Source organism: Malaclemys terrapin, chromosome 9 (assembly GCF_027887155.1).
Source record: "Malaclemys terrapin pileata isolate rMalTer1 chromosome 9, rMalTer1.hap1, whole genome shotgun sequence".
Taxonomy (NCBI): Eukaryota; Metazoa; Chordata; order Testudines; family Emydidae; genus Malaclemys; species Malaclemys terrapin.
In genome coordinates, this window is record NC_071513.1 from 78,878,797 (window position 1) to 78,905,263 (window position 26,467).

The following is a 26,467-nucleotide window of genomic DNA, read 5'->3' on the forward strand; positions in this document are numbered from 1 at the left end:
CTTTAAGGTGCCACCAGACTCCTTGTTGTTTTTGTAGATAGACTAACACTGCTACCCCCTGATACTTGATAGGTACATTAAGCTACTATATTTTCCCAGTTTAAGGTGGTTTTGTCATAACGTGTGTGTGTGAGAGAGACTTTTTAGGATGCATATGTTTGAATATGAGAACACGATACTTGTTGGATGAACAACTTTTAATAGAGCAGCTTTCAGGTCAAATTCCAAACTCCTAGGGGTAATAAATGACACATGCTGGCCAATAATGACCAGGAACTGTAGTATGTATGGGGCTTTTTTTTTTTTTTTTAGTAAATACTCCAAGTAAATCCTCTAAGTTGCTGTAGGAATCAAATGACAAAGTTTTATCTTGTGTGCACAAAAGTTGATTTATTTTACATACAATTGTGATTTGATATCTTCCCTTAAGTTAAAGAAAGGTGTTGCATAAATACTTAATCTGTTCTCATGTGGAATCCTGTAGACTCTTTTAGTATGGTAGGTTCAGGAGAGAGAGGCTATATACCAGGGTAGATTAATTTATTTACAATGTCCTCTGAATTACTTTAGAAGAGCTTCTTGTGCCATATATATTTAGGGAAAGGCTAAGTAAAATTCCCCATCTCCGTGGCAAGTGCATTGTAGCATCAGCAGAACATGTTACAGGCAACTGCATTGAAAACAACTGGTTTACAAAAGGGGTTACATTTCAGTGCTGTTCTGCAGCCTAATATTGACTCCTTATTGGCAAATCTGTTCGTATAGGTTCCTGGTACCTAAAGAATCTAGACAAACAAATATAATTAAATCAATGAACTCCTTATAGAGGTTGTAGTTGTACAGGGAGTGCTTCTATTGAATAGCTTATTTCAAGAAATCCAGGGAAATTAGCTATACCAACACACACACCTTTTATGCTGGGGATTAATGGGGATTAATATCTGTCTGTGTAAAAAAAAAAAAAAAAAAAAAAAAAAAAACTGATTAAATGGGTAGACAAGTCCTTGGATAGAACCCTTGAAGGGAACCTACACTGATGTTCCACCAACCCCTGCTCCCATCAGGAAGATTTAGAGTACTGTTCCAAGGAATTCTACACCTGTAGTAAAAGTTTCTACTCTATGAAGTGATACCTCTGAATACTTTACAGCAAATTTGATCAGCTGGCCTGTCTCCTCCATTGACAGGATTAACTCTGGTGCTGTTTTTGAGTCCAGTGCTGTTTCTACCTCCCCTCTCACTTGGTCATTGCAGCCGATCCATGTTATGCTTTCCTTGTCACCTTTTGTTTCCCTCCATCCTTGTTTTTTATGCAAGTTATGGCCCTCTTTCTTTCCTTCCAACCACCTTTTTTCCCACAGGTGTGAACCTCTTATCAATGACCCCCTCTCTGCTCAGGTTGAGCAAAGGCGCCCCTCCCCCAAGATTCTAAGAGAAGCATGTTGCTGATACTTTTCAACTCTATGCAAAGCTGTCATTGAATTGTGAGAAGGGAAGGTGGAGAGAACAGCTTCCAGGTATCTTCCTCAGTGCTCCATGGTCTTGACCATAGCTAGCAGGTGTTGACTAGAAGCATCTTCCCTCTAGCATAGGCCACTTGCTTTGTGACCAACGAACGCTGTTCATACCAGTGCTTTTTGTCAGTAAAACTTGTTGGTCGGGGTAGGAGGGGGGGCGGGGGTGGTGGTGGTTTTGGTTTTTTTTGTTACACACCTCTAACCAACAAATGTTTTACTGACGAAAGTGCAGTGTAGACAGTGCTTTCAGACACAGCGACCTTAGCCAGTGCCTTAGTAAATTTTGCTGCTAAACTGCAACAGAGCATGCTACTAAATCCTCTCTGCCTCTGGTTCCCCACTACCATAGGAGAAACTCCCTGACTTGGTTTTATGTTTGGAGCGTGATTTTAAAAACCTCTGATTCAGTCAGGCTTCTCAGGAGCTGTAGAAATGTACTTAGGCACTGTTCTTTTCTCCAGTCACTGACACTTGGGTCTCTGACTATATATTCACTGATAGTGAATGCAGAAGCCAGGATGTCTTGTTAATTAAAAACCTGTTTTAGTCTCTAGATAGTGTTTCTGTCTTGGCCCTTCACTTTCTTAGTCAGTTTAATTGTTTGCCCCACCCCGGTTCCAATGCCAAGTTTTCCCCGCCAATCTCATCCGATGTTCTGTACCATGCTCTTAATGTCTGGCCTGCTACAGTAGTCCCCTTCTTGGTGGCTTTTGCAAAACCATGGAGACATTTTGGGCTGCATATCTAAGGTGACTTTTTTTTTAAAAGACATTTGTCAACATTTTTAGGGTCTCAAAATACTCTGTACTCTGATTCCTGTTTACATCTGCTCTACTTAGCTTAGAAAAGCTCCATATGGAAGATATGAGAGGCTGAAGTCTCTATCTCACTCTTCTGCCTGTGCCTCAGAAGAGGGACTAGCTGGCTGTCAGGAGCCATTGTGATGCTGGGCATTAGAGCTTGAAAGCAGGGCTACTCTGTGTCCCCACTGCTAGTGCCAAGGCAGCATGGAGGAGGAAATGGCATAACATGCTTAAATGTGCAGAAGGACTAGGGCAGCAGGTGGGAGGATAGGAGCAAGGGAACAGGGACAGTCTCTGGAATAGGCAGTGGGGGAGGATATGAGGAGACAGATGGGACAGCTGGTAGGGACATGCTAGTGGAAGGGGCAGGCTAAGGAAGATGAAGTGACAGGGTCTAACTGCTAGAGCATGCTTTTCCAGAAAGAACCCAGGATTTGAGACCCAACATTCCTCTGCTGTTAGCAAATAACTCTGAAATCCACTGGCAAAGGATGTCTCATTCCCTTTAGAGGTTGGTCTGCACAGGATTGCACCTTACTATTGCTGTTAACTGGCAGAGCTCTGTGCAGTGGGTCTTAAGGTTTCTGGGGGAGGTATCAGTCTGATTCCACATAGTGGAACTTCTTGGTTTTTAGTTTTTTAAAAGCTTAGGAAATGGCATCCAAAAATCTACATTAAAAGGGTATTAAGGCTGCCAAATCAAGCACTCAAAAGTTAGGAAATGTCAGAATTAAGGGTGCCTGTACTCCTTTCTCATTTTGCATATGAATTATGATCTTCAGTTACATGACCACATACTATTTTTTTCCACAGGCCCCCTGCCTCATTCAGTGCACAAGACAGGCAGTGCTCAGGGAATGAATCAGGGTTGTGTCCTGAATGAGGCTGTTCCCTGTAGGACTCCTTCCTCGTTTGCTGCAGAAGATGGAAAGTGTGTAGTGAATGAGGCAGGGGACAGCAGGAGGAGACAGGATGTTTCTCATGGTTAGGTCAGTTGAATGCCACTCTGGAACATCGGATTCTAGCCCTGCCTCTCCCACAGTCCTTCTATATGATGTTGGGCAAGTCACTTAAACCAGGCTTTTCCCAAGTAGCCACTAACTCTTTTTTTTCTTCATATTCTGGGTGCTCAGTTGAAAATCTTGGAGTCCAATTTGCAGTAGAGCTGAGCACTCGGAAATGCAGCTGAAGTCAATCGGACCTGTGCACTGAACATATACAATTCAAAATACTCTGAAAAAATCAGGCCCTGGGCATCTTCAACTGAGCATTCAGAATGAGTAGACACTTCCAACTTCAGCCTTAATATTTGTGCCTCTCTTCCCATTTGTTCAAAAACAAAAAACCCACAACTTTACCTGATAGAGGCTTTGTAAAGATAAATTCATTAACGTTAGTGAAATACTTAGATACTATGGAGATGAGCATGAGAGAAGCCCATAAGAATGCTAATTATATATTCAGTGCAGGTTTTAAATGGTGTGCTGTAAAGTGAGGTTTGGAGTCATTGAGAATTTAAAAAAAAATATATTAAATAGTTACCCATTCAGTGATCACCATCCATTCTGTGCACTGAGTCATGAGTCTTGTGAGGGAAAGGGAGAATATATGATTTTAAAGACTGTTGTACATATTCACAAGAGGGCTAAATTAAGGTTGCACAGGCAACCTGAATTTTTGAGTGCTTGTTAAGTGACTTCAAAATTCTTAACATAGTTCTTTGGTATCTGATACTAATGTTAGGGTTATATACTGCCTTGCTAACAGAGGCAATTTTCCCTTTCTGACTGTTAAACGTGGAATCTAATTTCTTCTGTCACCCTGAAGTCTGGAATTAGAATGGTGTGGCATGCAAAGATGTGGAGATACTGGTTTGTTTTGTGTGTGTGTGTGTGTGTGTGTGTGTGTGTGTGTGTGTGTTTTTAAAAAAAAAAAAAAAAAAACTGAATGTGAGAGGGTTTGTTGGATTTGCTGATCATAAAATTTAGTCTTCAACTTACCCTTTCTGGCCTCCCATTCATATATAATCAGCCTAAAGTTCAGATGTCCATGTAAAATCCTTGAGTTTAAGGTGAAGTAGCACTTCTATGGAGGGAATCGGGGAGTAGGGATTTTGAATGCTGTTTTAGTGTACTTTAGCTTTTGTAAACATGCACATCTTTGGATATAGGTATTCAAAATTGTACATATAGCACACCAATATGGTGGTTTTGTATTATCACCATAACATGGGACCTATTTAATGGATTTTTGTTGCACCATATATGCTCTGGCAGAAGCAACTCGGAATAGTCTCGATTATATGTTGAGAAACAAAGATTAGTTCTGAATCTGCATCTCCTTCATGGTATACTGCACTCGACCACTGGGACAAGATAGTGTTTCTCAACTATTGAACCATGATCGTGAAGTTTAGCGAATGAAACTCAAAATTCACACCTTGGACATTTAAGCTATGCCCAGAGGGGATGTATTTTAAATGTCTGCTCTGTTTAGCATCCAGAACAAGAAAAAAAGATGGAGTATGAAAAGCTGAACATTCTTCATATTTGTCTGAGTTGCTATGTGTCCGTTCTGTCCTTTCCATTTGATTCTTGAGTATCATAGGAATCCTTCAACTGCTTTCTACCAAGCATTCCATTTGAACAAGTTATGTGAATCGAACTTAAGTATTGAATGTATACATGCATGAACAGCTTTGCACCATGCAGTGTCTCATCATTTACATAATGTGTTCATTTTCTTCATTTAGTGCCTTTGAAATCAAGATGCTTATTGGATAGACTAGTACATCAAAGAAATCCAAAGGCAGTTCAGTCGCTCAGATGTTAATCTTCTTAAACTTTACAGAATTGAAAACCTCACCATACAAGCTTTTTTTTTCTCTTCCTTCTCCTGTGTATATCTGAAATATACTACCTAAATTGAAAGGATTTAAATGCAGAGCAATTGCTAGTAGCTCATCCGTATTAAAACAACAATATGGATGTCTAAATCTAATGCAAATACCTAAAATTCCTTTCCTTTTTTTAAAGGATGAGGTTTTGGGAATGACATTTTAAAGGCCCTAATTTTTTGGTAAGTTTATTAAAATGTCCTGTTTAAACATATGCACTTGCATTGAGGGGAAAATGTAAGGATTTTATTTATGGGCAGTTAAAAACAAATGAATCAAGCCAAGTAACTGTTTCACTTGTTCAATTCAAGTTAAGTCACCCTGATGGGGAAACAAACTTCATTCCTATAAATGAAGAGATGTTGTACTTGGTCCTCTTTTGTATCCAGTCACTGTTGAACCCATGGTGAGAAACTGCAGTAAACTCAATTTTGTTTTATGGATATGGCTTGTCAAAGATATATTACCAGTTCATTAACAGCAGCAAACAGATTTGCTTTTTCACATTATTAATTGACTTTAAGGTTTTGTAGACATTAGATTGAAGTCCTGGTAAGAAAGATTGATAGATATTAATTACATATAATTTAAGGCTTGTGGTGCATTGGCCTGTCCCAGAATCTCTGCTTCACCAGGTCTGTGGAGTATAAATTGTGTTCACTTGTTGAATGTTGATGAGCAGTTCATCATTCTGTCTTGTTTGCACTTGACTTATTGAAACAATCTCTTCAAAACTTGCACAAAGCTTCATTGGATTCTTTAAAGTTTGCTTGGCAACATTTGTACACTACAGAGCATAGCACTGAATAACACCAATGCACTCATTGCTCTGTTTTCACACAGAGAAACAGTGAAGATACTACTGCATGGTTTAAAAAGAAAGCAGAAAACATACTACTGTGATATCACCTAGTAAATATGAAATGGCACTTAACTCATGTGTCCTGTTGATGAGGGTTTTGAAGTTAGGGTTGACTAGTGTGCAGTCTGGCTACTCTAAGTGTGTGTGGTTTCTAGGGCTAAAATCACATTGGCCAAAATGCCTGTTACTATTATTTCATTACACAATTTTATTAACATGAATAGTCTTATTTCAAACTTCAGTACTTCTACTGTAACTCTGTATTTTTATTTAATGTGACACTTTTAGGTACAAATCCCTTTCTTGCATTTGTAAAAAAGTGGCAATGTTTAGGTCCAAAATACTTCCTTTATTTAAACATATCAAAAAACGGGTTTTGGGGCCTGAAAAGGTTATCCTCTCACATACATATTGTGTACAGACCATTAGTCCAGTTGAAATATTTTTTCTAGCTTTCAGTTAGTTACTTTATTATTTGTCACTCTTATGAGTAAGATTATATATAAATACTGGTAGATTATAAATTTATAATCTTCTAGTTTTGGATTTTATATTTAGTCATTAAGCTAAGTAGTATGGGTATTGCAAATGTCAATGTGCAAAGTCTTACCATGGATGTTCAAAACCTGCATCCTGGAAACATAAATGACTATACCAAGAAAAGGTAAAACTATACTGTTACTACTACTTTAATGCTGGGAAAATGTAAATGGTTTCCTTTATAAATTCCTATTTTCAGTCCTGAAGACACAGCTGTGAAAACTTTTTTTTTTTTTTTTGGTGAGGATGTCTTCGCTGATTTTGTGTTTTGCTATTTTCTAGTACAAGCAAACGATTTAAAATGAAATGTAGCAGGCATTTTATCTTGATTTGTTACCGTGGTGTGTAGGTATTATGGAGGTTTTAGATTTTAATACCACTGCTGAAAGTAATGGCAAGAGCACATGCACAGTAGCAGTTTGCCAACCCTGAATGCCAAAAGTCACTAACCTGTCAGAAGTTCAACTTCCAAACTTATTGGCTTGAATCTCCACTGATGATTTTTTTTCTTTCTTTCTTTAAGGGTCATGTTCTTAGTTCTGTTTAACATGCAAAGTGGTTGGATTCTGACCTTAGGTGGGCAACAAAGAATTCCCTTGGTGGACAGAGAACTTAGCGCTTCTGTGAAGCTAGTGGCGACAACTCTCGTGCCCAGTATTCTGATTGGTGTAATGTCCCTTAAGCATATTGTCTTGGAGACATAAGTTATTACTCCTGGGGGAATTCTGCACCACTGCGCATGAGCAGAATTCATGTCTGGTGCAGAATTCCCCTTCTCTCCCCTGCCCTGCAGCAAATACTTTCTGACCAAGAAGTGCTGCAGTTCCACCTTTCGCCCACCAGAGGCTACTGTGACACCAGAACAGCCAGCTGACAGGAAATAACAGCTAGCAGCCTGCTGTGTTCATCACAGCAGCCTGCCCATGGAGCCAGGTTAGGAGGCAGAGTGGGGCACATGAGGCAGCTGGGGCTGTGTGTCAGACTGGGTTCAGAAGGGTTAGTGGAGGCGGGGGACACACAAGCACATACTCGAGCTAGTGGGGTGACAGCATTGAGCCAGGGCAATATGGGGGGAGGGAGGCTCCAAGGCCATATGTGGGAGGGGGGCAGATGTGCCTGATTGAATGGGAGAGGCTCGGGATCAGCCAGGGTCTGCATGGGGGAGGCTCACCAACTCTCTAACAGTCCCCCCCCAACCCCAAAGAAACTTCTCCCACTCACACCCAACAAACATCCAGCTTCACTCCCAGGCTCCTTCCTGCTCCCTCAGCTCTTCCATTATCCCTGACTCCCCCAAGCCTTTGCACTGCTTCTTTGGGGTGCAGGAAATACATTTCTGTATTGTAGTTGAAATGAATTACTCAAAAGTTCTGTATTAGTATGCCTAGTAAGGAATCTGTTTGTTCAAAAAAAAAAAAAAAAAATTCCTGAATCTTTTTTTTTCGGAGGGGGCAGTGTCTGTATTGTTACAGACATACTTGCTGGCACTGGCAGGTATTTTGAAATGAATCATCAAAATGAGACTGATGTGATTATATTGTGTTTTGAAAATATGCAGAATTTTGCATATTTTTAAAATATTCACAGAATTTTTAATTTTTTGGTGTAGAATTCTCCCAGAAGTAAATTATGCTGGGGCTGGCAGGCACAGAATCAGGGACCCATAATCAGCTCTCTGATGGTCCATCTCCCTTATATAAAGTGGAACTCTGATGCGGGGGAAATTCAAGCCCTAAATAGCTGACTTTATCAGACTTCAATGATCTGATCACTGTACAAAAAAATTAAATGTTTCTTTTCCTTTTAAGAAACTTAATTTGTGGAAGAAGAAATCAATTTTGCAACCTTGGTCTAGCCATGATAGGGAGCCACCTGTGGCTTTCTTAACTCTTTCTTTAATGTGAGAATTTCTTCAGTGTTGTCAGAACATTGTTTAATCTTGCCTTACAACCCCCCCCCCCCCCACCACCACTAATTAATAGGATTTATATTCTCCTGTAGCTAACCATCTTTTGGGAATATTGAATCAATAAAGCTGAACATAAATTGCTGCAAGAGCTAACAAAATATAGTGAGGTGATATTCAAATGCAAAGAGACTAAAATAAAAGATTAGAAGAAACCTAGACTTGCATCACAACCTAACCTTGCATGGCAGGAGGCTGGCTATAAGTGACTTTTTTTTGTACTTGGTTGCTTGAAAGCAATGAGTCATTATTGAGGCTTCCCTGGGGAAGTCTGCAAATGTTGTTTTTCCTGCTTACCATTGAAACAGGTGTTGCTAGGTGCACTACTGGCCCCATGAGTTTTTCCTCTTTAATAATACAAGATTATTTAAAAGACGTAAAGGGGAACAAATGCCTCTGACTTGGATGGTGGCTTTTCTTTAAGTATTAATGGTGATAGCCATAAGATCCTAGCTGGATTTATTGCTCTGAAACAGTTAGTTTACATTATTGCTACCCTGGCTGAAAACTAGCCAGGTTCCCATGTGCATCCTCACCTCCCTTTGTGCAGTCAAAGCAGAACAAAGGAGACTTAGGATGGGCCAGGAACTGGTCCTAAAATCCTAGAGGGAGGAGAGCAGGGATAGTGCCAAAACCAGTCTAGATGTGTCCTGAGCTTTGCTGGACCGTAGATGGAGGAAAGGCATTGGAGAGAGACTGGCAGTGTTTCCATCATGAATTTCTGTCAAGTTTCATGTGTCAAAGCATCACAGTACAAATAAAACAGGTTAGGATTTGTTTATACCGACAAAGCTCCTAAACTTCATCCCATGTGATGTCTCTGAATGTCTCTCTTCACCCCTTTCTCTGTAAATCTAGTGGACTGATACATGCCTCCTGTGAGGGATTAATCTAAACAAACTATGTATTCCACTCTGAGACTCTTGACTACCAGATGACATCTAGGAAAAGGACAAACTTCCCTTATGGGACTGGGAGAATCAGACAAGTTTGTGGGGGGGGGGGAGGGGGGGGAAGAGGACCAGAAAATAGTGTGTCCTCTTCTCCGCATCCCTCTTGTCATTATCAATAATTGGGGGATTCTTTTCAAACTGGGGTTTAACTGTCTTGGAATTGAAGTTACGTGAGGATTCTGTAGCAGTTCCAAGAAATCTACCTGGGAATAGCTTGTTCTTACAACAAAGCAGCCTGGTGACTGCTGAGTTAAATAAACTACTGCCTGAGATGTGGTTTCTTCTCTCATGTAAAGTACACACAATGACATTCTTGCCCCACACATGTACTGCACAGTAGGGGGATATGATGTGACTTCTTCAAATTAAATGCTTCACTAAAACTGAGAGAGTTAGCTCCTAGAGTGCAAAAAATAAAAATTCAGTAAGCCTTAAAATAGACTGTAGGCCACACATAACCCACACTTTTCTTTTGCATACATAAAACCACATTTTGGAGGTCCTTCTAAAATAGTTTATAAGCCTTTAAAGAATGTGTAGACTATTACTCTTGTGGCTGAATCTCGTTCTCCTCCTTCAGGTCCTTTCTTAAATTCTCTTTTGCCATGATATCTATTTAAAAAACAAACTTGGCAACTGGTAGGCAGCTGGTGTGCTGATCAATATCAGGTCACTGTTCTCTTGTGCTCTTCGTTTCTGCCTGTATTCCCCGTTATCGTGTCCTATACTTTGATTGTAAGCTCTTTGGGGGAGGGACAATCTTTGTTCACGGTTGTACAGCATCTAGCACAAGTGGCTCTTAGGCAATACCATAAAACAGATAAATAATTGGATGTAAATATTCCATACTTTCACTTGATGTTGTTAATGTAGTGATTGGAGCAGCAGATATTTTGTCCAAATTCATTTTGATTCTAACTGGGTCTTATACTTAAACAATATACTGGTCTGGTAATTTGAGCATTACAATGGGAGTCAAGAACTTGGTGTTAAATCTGAGCTCTGCTGTTGATTTGCAGTGTGGTCTCCCTTTTGGGGGCCCAGTCTCAACCTCTTTCTCAGTTTCCCCATCTATAAAATGAAGAGAAATCTCTCCCATAGGGTGACCAGATGCCCTGATTTTTATAGGGACAGTCCCGATTTTTGGGTCTTTCTTATATAGGGTCCTATTACTCCCATCCCCTGTCCTGATTTTTCACACTTGCTGTCTGGTCACCCTACTGTCGCCTGACTATTATGATAATTGCTAGTATGGTGCTTTGAAAATCGGCATTTTCAAAGTGCTTTATGTGAACTAGCTATGACTATGTGAAAGAGGTGAGGAAATGGAAGAAAAGACTCCTGTATCTTCCTGTTGAGCGGGTTGCCCCCACTTCCTGTAACAAGGCTCCCTCTCCGGTGTAATAGAAAGGAGAGCATCTGCATCCTAAATAGCAGTTGCCTCTTGGGGAAAGTGAGCCTGACATTGTAAATGATCTTAAAACAAATCTAGGGATTTTTTTGTTTAAGCTGTCTCAGGTACTTATGTATCAGAGGGGTAGCCGTGTTAGTCTGGATCTTTAACAAGCAACAGAGTCCTGTGGCACCTTCTAGACTAACAGATGTATTGCAGCATAAGCATTCGTGGGTGAATACCCACTTCATCAGACGCATGTAAACTGACAAACCCACGAAAGCTTATGCTCCAATACATCTCTTAGTCTAGAAGGTGCCACAGGACTCTCGGGTACTTATATGGCTTCTTCTATTTGCACACCTCCAAAGCTTAAAAAGTATTTATCCTAACAACTCCTCTGAGATGAAGTACTGTTATCCACATTTCACAGATGGGAAAGTGAGGCACAAAGGGCTAGATTCACAAAATGTCTTAGGGCCCTCTAACTGCCACTTTAGAAGCCTAAATCCCAGAATCAGTCTCTATTTAGTCATAAAGCCACTGCTCACCTCCCACCAGCTTCTTGCTAAAACAGCTTAGGTGCCTATGCCAGAAGAGGTTTGCATCTGAGAATCCCAAACAGAGAGAGGTGCCTCCCTGCAGCCCAGATTTAAGCACTTAAAATAGAACCTCAGAGTTTTGAACTGACCAGTCAACCGCACACCTCATTTAGAACCAGAAGTACGCAATCAGGCAGCAGAAGAGACTGGGTGGGGGGGTTGAGCAAATAGAGTATGGTACTGTGTTAAACATAAACTACTAAAAAGTGAGGTTTTTACCCATGAAAGCTTATGCCCAAATAAATCTGTTAGTCTTTAAGGTGCCACCAGACTCCTTGTTATTTTTGTAGATACAGACTAACACGGCTACCCCCTGATATTAAAAAAAAAAAAGTGCAGAAGAAAAATGTGGCTTAGTAAAGTTTCAAAGCTGTATTAAGTCAATGTTCAGTTGTAAACTTTTGAAAAAAATAACGTTTTGTTCAGCGATACGAACAATCTCCATTCCCGAGGTGTTCATAACTCTGAGGTTCTACTGTATCTCTGAGAGCAAGAGACAGGGCTTAGCACACAGGCCTCAGTTTAGCATCTTCCGTTGGCTAGCTTAGGCAAGGACTGGTCTCCTGTGCTGGCTTTTGTGAATCCCATTCTGAGGTGCCCCTCTCTCCCCACTTATAGCATAGGGAGCTTAGGTACCTAATTCTGGCTTTGTGAATTCCAATAATTTTCTAGGCACCTAAAAAGTTCAGCATGGTGATGCTTAGCATTACTATGCCCAAGTTTCTTTGTGAATCTAAGAACATAATGGCCGTACTGGGTCAGACCAGAGGTCCATCTAGCCCTCAATCCTGTCTTCCAACAATGGCCAATGCCAGGTGTCTCAGAGGGAATGAATATAAGTAATCATCAAGTGATCCATTCCCTGTCACTCATTCACAGCCTCTGGCAAACAGAGGTTAGAGACATCATCCTTGCCCATCCTGGCTAATAGCCATTGATGGACCTATACGCCATGAATTTATCTAATTCTTTTTTGAACCCTGTTATAGACTTGGCCTTCACAACGTCCTCTGGCAAGGAGTTCCACAGGTTGACTGTGCGTTGTGTGAAGAAATACTTCCTTTTGTTGTTTTTAAACCTGCTGCCTATTAATTTCATTTGACTCCTAGTTCTTGTGTTATGAGAAGGAGTAAATAACACTTTTTCCATACCAGTCATAATTTTGTAGACCTCAATCATATCCCCCCCCTTAGTTGTCTTTTCCAAGTTGAAAAGTCCCAGTCTTATTAATCTCTCCTCATACTGAAGCCATTCCATACCCCTAGTCATTTTTGTTGTCCTTTTTCTGAATATTTTCTAATTCCAATGTAGTAGTATTATTATTATTATTATTTTTGTTTTGAGATGGGGCAACCACATCTACACGCAGTATTTTAAGATGTGGGCGTACCATGGATTTATATAGAGGCAATACATTTTCTGTCTTCTCTATCCCTTTCTTTATGATTCCTAACAATTCTGTTTGCTTCTTTGACTGCCGCTGCACATTGACTGGATGTTTTCAGAGAACTATCCACAATGACTCAAGATCTTTCTTGAGTGGTAACTGCTAATTTAGACCCCCTCATTTTATATGTATAGTTGGGATTATGTTTTCCAGTGTGCATTACTTTGCATTTATCAACATTGAATTTCATCTGCCATTTTGTTGCCCAAAGAGACTAATGGCCAGTTTTGCATTCACTTATTCTCAATGGAATTACCGGGTGCTAAATTCTTCTCAAAATCTGCCCCTAAGTGACTTGCCCTAGGTTACATTGGAAGTCTATTGCAGAACAGGGAATTGAACCTGTCTCTCTTGAGTCCCAGGCTAATACCTTAACCACTGGATCATCCTTCCTCTTATGTTGTTTACCAGAAGGTTCCCAAAACATAAACATAGTTGGTTTTCAATAGCTCTAACTAAAACTTACTATTTCCTAGTGAGCTATCAGTACATCTTGTTAGTTTAGCTATTAAGATAATTTAAGTATGCTACCCCTCCAAAACCATAACTTTTTGGTATTGGTCTACTGTTGTTGTGGAGTGTTACCCCAATAGAAACTTATCTTGATTTCTATGATTAAATGGCACCACAGAAGTGTCCTTAATGACCAAGGATTTGTCTTCATGGGGAAACTGATAGCCATAGCTGTAGTGGAATAATTATTCCACTGTGGCTATGCCGGTCAATTTTCTGTGTATACAAGACCTCAAGGTCAGGATCAGATCTAGAATCTATTGTGGATCCCAAAGGAAAGTGGTAACTTCACACAGATAGGCCTAGCTACTCCTGTAAACTGTAATCAAAACAGTGATTTGACTTCAGAAGAGCTGAATAACTTAACTTTTTTTTTTAAGATCCCTCCATTTCACCCAACATTGCACAGTTGCCTAAATGCACTGTGTGTTTGGGTGAGGTCAGAGAGTTGCTTATCTACACTGTTTTGGTGACAGGTCTCCACCTTCCTCTGGAGAGCTACTGGCACCTTGACACTGGTTCTAAAGGAACCATCCATTACAGTAAATCCAACAATATTCCCTACTAACCTCAGAGCAGCTTTTCTGATCTTCTCTTCCACAAGGAAATCTTGCTTTATCTTCTAGGGACAGGCAAAGCTGTGGTAGTGGTGGGAGGGTTAACAAGCCCAAAGACATGTGAACATTATTCTCACTTTCACAGATGTTATTTCACAAGAAATACCAAGAAAGGGGTAAGAAAATACTTAAATCCATGTGGTGGGGATTTTTTCCCCTTGGCCACTGATTTGCAGTAGTCATCTAGTTCCTGAGGAAATAGACTTTATAGCTAATCAATACCTCTTATGTAGGGCATGTCTTCTGTAACTTACTTTAAAAAGTGAAGCTTGAAGTTGGTTTACTTCATCAAATCACTGAGATTTGCAACCTTATTTAAATGTGAAAGAAAATTGATACATAGCAATATGGCTGAGATTTAAATCCTTGGAAGTGAAGCAATTCATAACTTTCAACTTGGCTTAGTGTATGTACTTTATTGAGCATTATGTAACCTTTTAAAACTAAACACTACTTTATGAACATAAAACTGAATTTCTTAAACCATGAACCATTTTTATGTCCAAACTTCAAACTACTGATTGCTAACAAACTTTCCCAGAGTATCACTTTTTACTGAGAACAATAATCATAAAAAAATTCAGTCCAGAGGGTAACAAGTGTGGAATGTTTCTAAAAATATCACAGTTCATTTATGATTAATTGGTACTTTCATTATGGTGATGATTTAATCCACTTTGACAAGGTTAAATTTAAATAAGCAGGAAGTCTCTGATATTATAATGGATACCTAAACATCTTTTAGGATGCTGCTGAATGTAGAATGCCTTTAACCATCCACTCCAATTCCATTCTCTCAACGCCTGCTTTTTTTTTTTTTTTTTTTTTTTTTGGACACTTTCTTACTTATCTTCTTTACTTCAACTTCTTATTCATTTGAACAATATCTTTTAACTATTTAATCTCTAGTAAGATATGCTATTTCATTAACTGTAAACATGCACTTAAAGTACTGTACTACAGATAACACTTGCTGGTAGTCATTATGCTCTCAAAGATGCTAGTTCTGTGACTTTCCTTTCCAAATAAAAGCATAGCATGCATTGGGTATAGTACTACTTTGTCCACCAGAGGGTACCTTTTGACAATATTGTAGAAGCTTGTTGATATTTTATGCCGTATATTAACTTGCCTGTGTCATACTTCCATCTAACCCCATGCTTTTTAAAACAGAGAAAACAAATAATTGCAGCAATGAAACTAGGATTTTTCTAAATGTATCAGTTATGCATTGTAATGTGGATAGGGTTTGTGGTTACTAAGGCATTTAAGTGTGAACTCTTCCCAGGGAAAAAAAATCCAAATAGTATTTGGATTAATAGATTGGGCAGAGGTACAACTACAGTTTGTGCAGTGTTTGCACACGCACATACAGTCTTGTGTCTACTTAAGAGCTTGGAAACTTCATAGATTCTAGGATTGGAAGGGACCTCGAGAGGTCCTTGAGTCCAGTCCCCTGCCTCATGGCAGGACCAAATACTGTCTAGACCAGGGGTCGGCAACCTTTCAGAAGTGGTGTGCCGAGTCTTCACTTATTCACTTTAACTTAGGGTTTCGCGTGCCGGTAATGCATTTTTTAGGTCTCTCTCTATGTCTATATTATATAACTAAACTATTGTTGTATGTAAAGTAAACAAGGTTTTCAAAATATTTAAGAAGCTTAATTAAATTAAAATGCTGATCTTACGCCGCCGGCCCACTCAGCCTGCTGCCAGCCTGGGGTTCCATTCACCTAGTTCGGCAGCAGGCTGAGCGGGGCCTGCGGGACCCCGGCTGGCAAGGGGCCGGCAGCCGGGACCCCAGACTGGCAGCGGGCTGAGCAGGGCCAGCGGCCGGGACCCCAGACTGGGGGTGCAGGTGGGAATGTGGGGGGGTGCAGGAGCTCCCGTTTGGTGCTTAGGGTGGGGATGTGAGGGGGCACGAGTCAGGGCATGGGGTGGGGGGGTGCAGGAGTCAGAACGGGAGCTGGAGGTGTGTGTGTGGGGGTGCAGGAGTCAGGATGTGGGATGGCTGGGTATGTGTGGGGGGTGCAGGGGTCAGGGCAGAGGGCTGGGGGGGTGCAGGGGTCAGGGCAGAGGGTTGGGGGTGTGGGGGGCTCCCAGCTCCCTGCCATGAGCAGCTCACGGCAGGGGGCTGAAGGGATTATGCCCCGATTTCCCCCCCCACCTTTTTCCAGGGCCCATGCCCTGATTTCCACTTCCCCCCCCCCCCCCCCCCCCACACACACACCTTTCTCCAGGGCCCTGTCCATCCGTCCCCACCTCTTCTCTGCCTCCTCCCCGGAGCAGCGAGCACGCTGCAGCTCTGCTCCCCCTCCCCCTCACAAGGGCCATCAGCTGATTGGCGCAGGGAAGGGGGGGAGGAGGAGGCTCAGAAAGGCACCATGCTCGGGGAAGAGCGGGGGAGGGGGGAGCTTGACTGCCAGCACGCAGGACCAAGCTTCTGCCTCCTGCCCCCGCAGGAGAGAGTGGTGGGCGGGGGCACTGAGTGGGGCCGGGACCCTGGCAGGCGGCAGGCAGCAGCGTGCCATTAAAAATCTGCTCACATGCCGTCTTTGGTACACGTGCCGCAGGTTGCTGACCCCGGTCTAGACCATCCCTGATAGACTTTTATCTAACCTACTCTTAAATATCTCCAGAGATGAAGATTCTACAACTTCCCTAGGCAATTTATTCCAGTGTTTAACCACCCTGACAGTTAGGTTGAACATTAGGAAAAATTTCCTAACTCCCTTGCTGCAGTTTAAGCCCATTGCTGCTTGTTCTATCCTTAGAGGCTAAGGTGAACAAGTTTTCTCCCTCCTCCTTATGACATCCTTTTAGATATCTGAAAACTGCTATCATGTCCCCTCTCAGTCTTCTCTTTTCCAAACTAAACAAACCCAAGTCTTTCAGCCTTCCTTCATAGGTCATGTTCTCAAGACCTTTAATCATTCTTGTTGCTCTTCTCTGGACCCTCTCCAATTTCTCCATATCTTTCTTGAAATGTGGTACCCAGAACTGGACACAATACTCCAGTTGAGGCCTAACCAGCGCAGAGTAGAGCGGAAGAATGACTTCTCATGTCTTGCTCACAACACACCTGTTAATGCATCCCAGAATCACGTTTGCTTTTTTTGCAACAGCATCACACTGTTGACTCATATTTAGCTTGTGGTCCACTATAACCCCTAGATCCCTTTCTGCCGTACTCCTTCCTAGACAGTCTCTTCCCATTCTGTATTGTGAAACTGATTGTTCCTTCCTAAGTGGAGCACTTGACATTTGTCTTTGTTAAACTTCATCCTGTTTACATCAGACCATTTCTCCAATTTGTCCAGATCATTTTGAATTATGACCTTATCCTCCAAAGCAGTTGCAATCCCTCCCAGTTTGGTATAATCTGCAAACTTAATAAGCGTACTTTCTATGCCAGTATCGAAGTCATTGATGAAGATATTGAACAGAGCCGGTCCCAAAACAGACCCCTGCGGAACCCCACTTGTTATACCTTTCCAGCAGGATTGGGAACCATTAATAACTACTCTCTGAGTATGGTTATCCAGCCAGTTATGCACCCACCTTATAGCAGCCCCATCTAAGTTGTATTTGCTTAGTTTATCTATAAGAATATCATGCAAGACTTATCAAATGCCTTACTAAAGTCTAGGTATACCACATCCACAGCTTCTCCCTTATCCACAAGACTCGTTATCCTATCAAAGAAAGCTATCAGATTGGTTTGACACAATTTGTTCTTTACAAATCAATACTAGCTATTCCCTATCACCTTACCACCTTCCAAGTGTTTGCAGATGATTTCCTTAATTACTTGCTCCATTATCTTCCCTGACACAGAAGTTAAACTAACTGGTCTGTAGTTTCCTGGGTAGTTTTTATAGATGGGCACTATATTTGCCCTTTTCCAGTCTTTTGGAATCTCTCCCGTCTCCCATGATTTTCCAAAGATAATAGCTAGAGGCTCAGATACCTCCTCTATTAGCTCCTTGAGTATTCTAGGATGCATTTCATCATGCCCTGGTGACTTGCAGGCATCTAACATTTCAAAGTGATTTTTAACTTGTTCTTTTTTTATTTTATCTTCCAAACCCACCCCCTTCCCATTAGCATTCACTATGTTAGGCATTCCTTCAGACTTCTCGGTGAAGACCAAAACAAAGAGGTCGTTAAGCGTCTCTGCCATTTCCAAGTTTTCTGTTACTGTTTCTCCCTCCTCACTGAGCAGTGGGCCTACCCTGTCCTTGGTCTTCCTCTTGCTTCTAATGTATTGATAAAAAGTCTTCTTGTTTCCCTTTATTCCTGTAGCTAGTCTGAGCTCATTTTGTGCCTTTGGATTCTGCATGGTCGCCTGTGATGGTGGACTGTCCTGATGGTCACCTGTGCTGATGAGTTCGTCACAGTGGCCAAACAGGAAATTAAATTCAAAAGTTCCCGGGGCTTTTACTGCCTACCTGGCAAGTGCATCAGAGTTGAGTGTTGTCCAGAGCGGTCACAAGGAAGCATTCTGGGATAGCTCCCAGAGGCTACTCCACTTGCTGACGAGGGGAGTAGTGCTAAAATCTACCTTGCTGGGTTGAATTTGGGGTAGTGCAGATGCAAATCGATGGTATTGGCCTCCGGTAGCTATCCCAGAGTGCTCCGTTGTGACCACTCAAGACAGCACTTTGAACTCCCATGCACTAGCCAGGTTCACAGGAAAAGCCCCGGCAACTTTTGAATTTCATTTCCTGTTTGGTCAGCGTGGCGAACTCAGCAGCACAGCTCTCTCCTGCCATCAAAGAGCAGCTACACTGCGCACCTATTAGCGGCATAGCTGTAGCAGCACAGCTGTGTCACTACAGGGCACATAGTGTAGACATAACCTAAGAATAACTTAAGGGGGGGGAGGAGTGTTGCATTATAATTCTCCCTGTAAATTGACATTAGAAAAATAAGCAAACTCCAGTTACCTTTTTAAAAAAATCCTCTTTTCTGTAATGTGATTCACTTCTGGCTTGTTGTGCTTTTAACAGCATCACAGATAGCTGTTGGAATAGCTGTAACTCCCAGCCTCTAAGGGATTCTCAGTTCAATGGGGTTTTTCCTCTTTTTCTAGTAACAGACTAAAAATGAGAGGGAACTAAATGTATATATGTGCCTGTCTTGCTGTGGCTTTTTAGAGGGAAGAATGGAGTCCCAGCTAACTGACTCAGACTGGAATCCTTGCCATTTTGAAGGGTGGCAACAAGGGAGAGTGGAAATATAGGGAAAGCGGTTGTAGGTTGTCAGATGGCCCTAAAGCATTGGGGGGGGGGGGGGCCCAATCTTGATTCTGTTGAAGTCCAGTGGGAATTTTCCTATTGGATTCAGTAAGAGCTGGATCAAGTGTCTTTAGTTGTAAAGAATCTACCTGTCTTTTAAAATAAATAAATCTTTTATTAACAACTTAGACTTGATATATTTTTAATCAGAATTCTGTTAGCCTCTAAGACAGCTTTATAACTTTTTTTTAAATGGACAAAAGAAATATTGCTATGCTTGAACCATTACACTCGGTGCTGGAGTCCTATCTAAAGTTTGTTGTGTTTTCTGTAATCTTCTAACCCTGACATTCTTCTGTCCTCCACACTCCCCTCTAAAATAAAAACTCTTTGCCAATCTGATTTGTCACTTCTAAAAACTTTAGGCAATGAAATGACATTTAACTGTGTTGCTCAAGTGAATTCAGTGTACTTCACGTGGGTTTAGCAACTTCATTCACAGAATCTTCTAACCAGAATATTGATGTAATTAAAAAAGCAGGCAGATCTACTCATTCTAAATGGTAGACTGCCCAGAGATATTCTCCAAAATTAATATATTAAATACTGATAGATGTCAATGTGAGGACGGAAAAGGTGGTGCTCTAGTCATCCTTGTCACTTGTACTCAGTTCACGTTTGGGGAGTTTCTTCTCAGCCATAACATCTAGCGGCTTAATCTAATTTTTAAATGAAAACTGAGGTTTTCATTTCAAGATAGTTGCTTCAGAGATGTGCTGCTGTACTTTACTGCACAGCATACTGGTTCAGTCATAGTCCTGGCTGTTAAGGTTAAATTCTAATTTCAAGGGTCCTAATTCTGCAAATGACTGCACAGGCAGACCCTGCACCCTGATAGTTAAAGCTGTCTTACTGAAACAGATTAATACTACAGGACTGTTTAAACTTCAAATCCAAAATGAAGATTTCATTCTTACTGTTTAGAATTACACTTAATATTATGTTCAAAATGCATATAATCATGCTACAAACTGTTTCCTCTGTGAAAGCAAAACACAAAAATAAACTGTTTACTTTCTACTTCTTCCACCCCCCCCCCACCTTTTAAAATAAGTTTATTGGTTATGGTTTTTCTCTCCTTAAGAAGTTGCATTTTGGATGCGTACTAGTTGATTATTTGAGATTAATGATGACACTTGAAGGGCTGTCATTTTTTTAAATTGATTTTTGTGGTAGGCTAACATGTTAAACTATCTTAGCTAGTTACAGAATAGGGATATATATCTGAATCGGAATGCTAGAAGAAAAAGGAAGCTAGCTTTGGTGACCATTTTGAGGAAGGACATCTACAGTACCCTTATAACTCGAGGAAGCTTGAAAGTTAGCAAGACACTGAAACAATTTTGTTGTTAAATTCATATTAAAATGGGTTGTTTTTTTATTAGACTGTCTGAAAGCATAAATATTGTCATCTTAAAAGTTTGCAAAACTCTGTTCTTTAAATGCATTGAGGCATTTTGCCATCTTGTGCTGATGGTCTGAAACCTGATTTGCTAAAACACTCTGCATTAGCACTTGGCATTGGAGAAACATGTCCCATACCAGTAAGCACCTAAATGGGACTAATTTAATGGCCTACAATAGGATTCTAGTTACCTTATTGGATGGGGCATCCAGAGTTTCCTGGGAGCAAATGAACACAGTTGTGGGATTCCAGAATTTTGAGTGTACTTTTTTTTTTTTTAATGCTCTCATTGATTACTGGCGCACTACTGCAAAGCCATAGGAACACTCCTGATTATATAGCTCCTCTACTGGCAGCTAATTAGTAAGTAAATGCTGAGGACAAATAGTGCTACAAGGTTGTTGGTTTTGTGTGTGTCAAAACATTTCATATTGGTGTATGATGTAGCAAGTCTGCATATTTGCTAACATATTACATAACCTTTTGTTTCTCTAAGTGAGAGTGTGGATAATGAGGAAGGGAAATTAAACCTTAACTGAACTAGATTAAGGTATATAATGGCTGGTAATTTTAGATGTCCAAAGGCATGGATTATGGGGGTTATGTTTTATACAGTAAAAACTTTATCTGGCATATGGGGGGGGTGTATGGGGGAAAAATTCCAGTTAACTAAGAGGGAGGGAGTTTAGGCATGGGAGGGTATGTGGGGCACAGGCTCTGGGAAGGAGTTTGGGGGGGGGGGCAGGGGGTTGGGCGCGGGAGGGGTTTCAAGGTGCCGGATCCAGGGGGCACTCACCTCAGGCGGCTCCCCGCAAGCAGTGACCTGTCCCTGCTGTTCCCAGGCGGAGGTGCGGCTAGGCAACTCTGCACACTGCCCCTGCCCCACCCCAAGCGCTGGCTCCACATCTCCCATTGGCCGAGAACCACGGTCAGCGGGAGCTGCGGGGGCAGGTGGAGGCAGCATGCAGAGCAGCCTAGCCGCGCCTCTGCCTAGGAACAGCAGGGACAGGTCGCTGCTTGCGGGGAGCTGCCCGAGGTGAGCACCGCCCAGATCCGGCACTCCAAAGCCCCTCCCAAACCCCATGTGGCTATTCCTCCGCCTAGGAGCAGCAGGGACATGTCACTGCTTCCGGGGAGCCAGGCAGAGCCAGATAGAGTCTGCCGGCCCCGTGCCAACCGGACTATAAACTGGACTTTCTACGAAGATTAGAAATGCCAGTTTATAGAACTTTCAGGTTGGTACAGAGCCAGTTAACATAGCCATTACTGTAGTTGGTAAACTGAAGAAGCTTGAATGGGGAGTGGCAATATATATATTTCAGAGCTCTAATTGTTCCAGACAGTTAAGGAGAACTTTCACAGAGGATGTAATGTATTATGGAATTCTTAAAGCCTCTTAAGAGTTTGTCTTATGACACATGTACCTTTGTTAAAGGTCAGTCTCTCAGCAATCTATTACTTGCAAGATTTGTATGTACAAATGGCTTCAATGTTTAGTCAAGTAAGAGTAATCTAATATCCACTGAATTTTTCTTTTTTTTTTTTTTTTTAACAGTGCGTCTGGTGCAAGTGTTGTAGCCATTGACAACAAAATAGAACAGGCAATGGTAAGTAGAAAACAAAGATTCCTATCTCGAATAGGACAAGCAGTTAATGAATTAGATGAAATCTTTCAAGCTGTGTTCATTTTTATTCAAACATGTAATCTGCATTATCTGGAAGATAGCTAGAATAAAATTGAATATCATTAGCCAGAATTGCAGATGTGATGTCTGTTCTCCTCCCCTCAATTAGGTCTGATTCTTCCATTCCATCATATGAAGAGTGGATTTTCCTAGATTATGGAATGGCAAGAGATCAGGATTAGTTTTATGTTAGATCCAAAGAGCTTCCTACCCTTGGTGTTGGTACACAAGAGTTTTTTTTTTTTTTTTTTTTTAAACATTTTGAAAGGATTTAACATAAAAACTTGGATTACATGTAAGACACAGAAGACATAGCACACTTTTAAAAAAAAATTGTTACTTAACATTTAATTAAACAAAATTGAAATCCAACTCTGCCACCTCCTCCCAGTCTGAGTTTTTCTGGTTCTTGTATGCTGTGCAGCAGGATCCTATCATCCGCTCCCAGAACACCATTTTTCAATTATCGTCTAATCACATTGTCCCCCTTGTATGTATTCCTAGCAATAAGACCAGTTGCCTCATCATTGGACTACTTGGCTCCCCAGTACATGCCATCCTGCAAAACTAAATGCATGTGTATTTATAGTATTCATGTTCAGACTTTCAAGTTGAAAACAATCTACAAGATGCTAGTTGCAAAAAGCTATATTCTGTGCAGTTAATGTGTGCCTCTCATGAGGCCAAAACCTAGAACACCGCCTGCTGCCTGTTTTTATTATGAAGTGGGGGTTTTTTTTTTTTTTTTTTGGGGGGGGGGGGGGCATTAAAATACATACGTAACTAGAAGGCCATTCAAAAAGCTCCATTTATATTCAGATTACTGTAAAATTTTCATAATTCCTGTGGAGTAGAAAAGATCTTAGTTTTAATGCAAATGGAAGTGCCTATGCCTACTCCATTGTGCAGTAGAAGCTATTTAGCATGCAGTGTTTTAGGGCCTTTCAGATTGGAGACGTTTTGCAGCAACTTCCTCAGGTGCTAGATTATTTGCTCTTAAACATTAACTTGTTCATGTGATTTTTTTTTTTTTTTTTTAAAGTGTTACTGGGCACCAGATGAACTTTAATGGAATAAGTGAAATCATACTAACCTTTTAAGACCGAGCAGGACGGAGTTGTATTGTAAACTCTGCTGTTTCAGTTTGTGTAACTACTGACTTACTGTTCACAGGATCTGGTGAAAAGCCATTTGATGTATGCAGTCAGAGAAGAAGTGGAAGTCCTGAAGGAACAAATAAAAGAATTAATTGAAAGAAACTCTTTACTTGAACGAGAAAATGCACTGTTAAAATCTCTTTCAAACAATGATCAGTTATCCCAACTCTCAACTCAACAGGCCAATCCTAGTAGCACTTCACAACTGCAAACAGTGATAGCACAGCCTCCTCAGCCAACGCAACCTCCACAGCAGCCGAATGTTTCCTCAGCGTAAAGCTTTTCTTTCCTCATTAAGAAAAAACTGAAAGCAATCTGTCCTTGTGTGCCACTGGTGTTCTTTCCACTTTATATGAAAGCAAGTAGCCATGCTTCAGTTGTGTGTTTTGGCCTTTTCAGTATTAGACAATCATTCTACAAGAGCTTTCCCTCACTTTGAGATGTCATACAGCGCAGTTGGTGTCCAGTTATGTCATCAGTGCACAAGGGAAATGGTAGAAGGAGTTAATGCAAAGAGTATGCATTTATTTGGTGCGCATGAGTGGGGTCTTTAAGAGCTTTGATGGCTCTCCAAGGTTTCCATTACCCATGGATTACTTTGAGCCTTGCTATCTCATGTAAGAAGTAACAATTCATCTTAAGAGCCACTGTTCTTTCAGTATAAGTAACATTTGCCTATATTAGTTTCATTTATTTGTTTTATTTATTACAGGGCTGCTATTTTCATAATGTACATGAACAATGTCACAGAACTTTTTTTTTAATTTTTTTAATAAATGTAAGTATCAGTAAAAATTGATAGACGGGATTGCGTTTAATAGATAAAATGTTTAGGCAATAATTGAACAAAAGAATCCTGGCATATTTCTAACACTAATGGCAATTTACCTTTGGTATTTATTGACGGTAGTCAAGACCCAGCTTGAATGTACATTTTGTATAGAGTGTAAGTATGAAGACCATAGTGCATCTGTACAGGTAGTCACCAGTTATTGTGATATAATAAATAATTGATGGGCTATTTTGATGAAGAAAACTTTGCTCATTTCTGTTTCTACTTTCTAATAGAGAGAAATTGCCATGATTCCTCTGCTTTTTGACATTTCGTATGATTTTTTTTTTTTGGGGTGGGAATAAAAAGCTGTGAAATTGTTCAACCTACTTTGTAACCAAAGAAGCAAAGCTGTGTAATTGAGTTTTTTTTATTTTATAATGCACATTCTTTATGTATTTTTATTTAGTGTTTTTTCTCATTCACAATTTTCTTTGCTGTCTAGCATGATCTGCATGACCTATAATCTTTGAACCACTTTCGTACCTCATGTTTTTATCCAGCACTCTTATTGTAATATGTAATAGTCTGTGAACAATGTCAAATAAAAAAAGAACGAACAGCTGGTGTTGGTGGAGCTGCGCTAGTGTACTATGCACTAGTTTAAAAAAATGAAGTGAGCCATCTTTTGTTCATTTAAAATGGTGTTTTGAATTTCGTATGAGAAAACGTTTTGTTACATTGCAGATTTTAATGTATTTAATAAATGCAACATGCAGATTAAGTGCAGTGTATATTGAGTATTTAAATTAAAAAAATGTACATTTCATAAATAGTTTCAAGAGAGACCATCATTTGTGTATACTAACACACAGTGTGTCAGAAATTGATGTATAAATATATATATTTTAACACATTTTCTGAAATTAAACTGCAGTTTTGTTGAACTCTTTGATTGTAGATGTGTTCAAAATGTAATCTTAGATTGAATGAATAAGTTTTTCTTAACATAATTGAAGTTACACCTTGTTGTTAGTGAGCAATAACTAGTAATAGACTTAGATACTACTCTTAAAATTTAAATAGTAAATTAATATTTGCCCTAGTTACAGTTGACAGCATCTTGTATCCTTCCAGAAGGTTGAGTGCACCTATACTTAAACCTTGGTAAATAAGGAAATAGCTATGGTACATGCTAGCCCTGCCTCACAATCTTAATTCTGCCCTCTTTGAGGGATGCCTCTCTCTGATATCCTAGCACTCCATTTCAGATGATACAGAATATGTATTTGTTTAGAGAGAGAGAGAGAGAGACACACACACACACACACTCTCTCTCTCTCTCTGACTGTATCTGAGGAACACCTTGACCAAAATGACCCCAACATGTATCATTAACTCGACCCCAGCCCCATATGTGGCACAGCAATGTTACAATGAGGTAGTAATGCCGCCATGATTAAAGTTACACCGGGATTTCCATTTTAACAGGGATGAGTGTTCTTAATTATGTTTTCAGTGCTTGATTATCTTCTGTAACAGTTTCGAGGAGGAATATCACTGAGGTTTGCAACTTTTAAAAAGGACCATCTGACTAATACTTTTCTATTGTCTGACACTTGATTTGGACTTCCTTTTTACAGAAGCTTTAGCACTCTGAGGTGAAACTAAGTGTACACTGCATGAATTGTAGAAAGTTGAAAGTTTTTCATTACAAACAAGTTACTGTATACTGGCACAATATATAGTCAATGTGGGCCTTAAGCCAGTCCGTAGAATAGGGCTCTCTGAGTGTATTTTAATGCCCAGCAACCCTTTTTGATCATGCTGCTGGTGAGAGTTGCAGCAGTTGGCCTTTCTTTTATTGTGCTGATTGTTAAGGAAAAGGGTGAGGAGCATGCTATGTGATTAAAACTAAACACATTGCATGCTGTTTACTTGGAGTCTTTCATATTCCCTCTATTTAATGCACTTTCCTTGACATACTCAGATTTTATTTTAATGAAGTATGCATGTGAATTTTAGAGCACTTTGAAATGT

General features: G+C 40.4%; 1 protein-coding gene across 1 annotated transcript in view; it reads left to right on the top strand.

The window, feature by feature from the left end:
- The window catches only part of TSC22D2 (TSC22 domain family member 2), a 40,278-nt gene extending 15,067 nt beyond the window's left edge, over positions 1–25,211 (top strand). Inside the window, exons 2-3 of the mRNA XM_054039495.1 lie at positions 22,369–22,420; positions 23,672–25,211. Coding sequence (XP_053895470.1) covers positions 22,369–22,420; positions 23,672–23,932 — 313 coding nt within the window. The 3' untranslated portion in view covers positions 23,933–25,211. The remainder of the gene's footprint in view (positions 1–22,368; positions 22,421–23,671) is intronic.
- Positions 25,212–26,467: the final 1,256 nt, after the last annotated feature.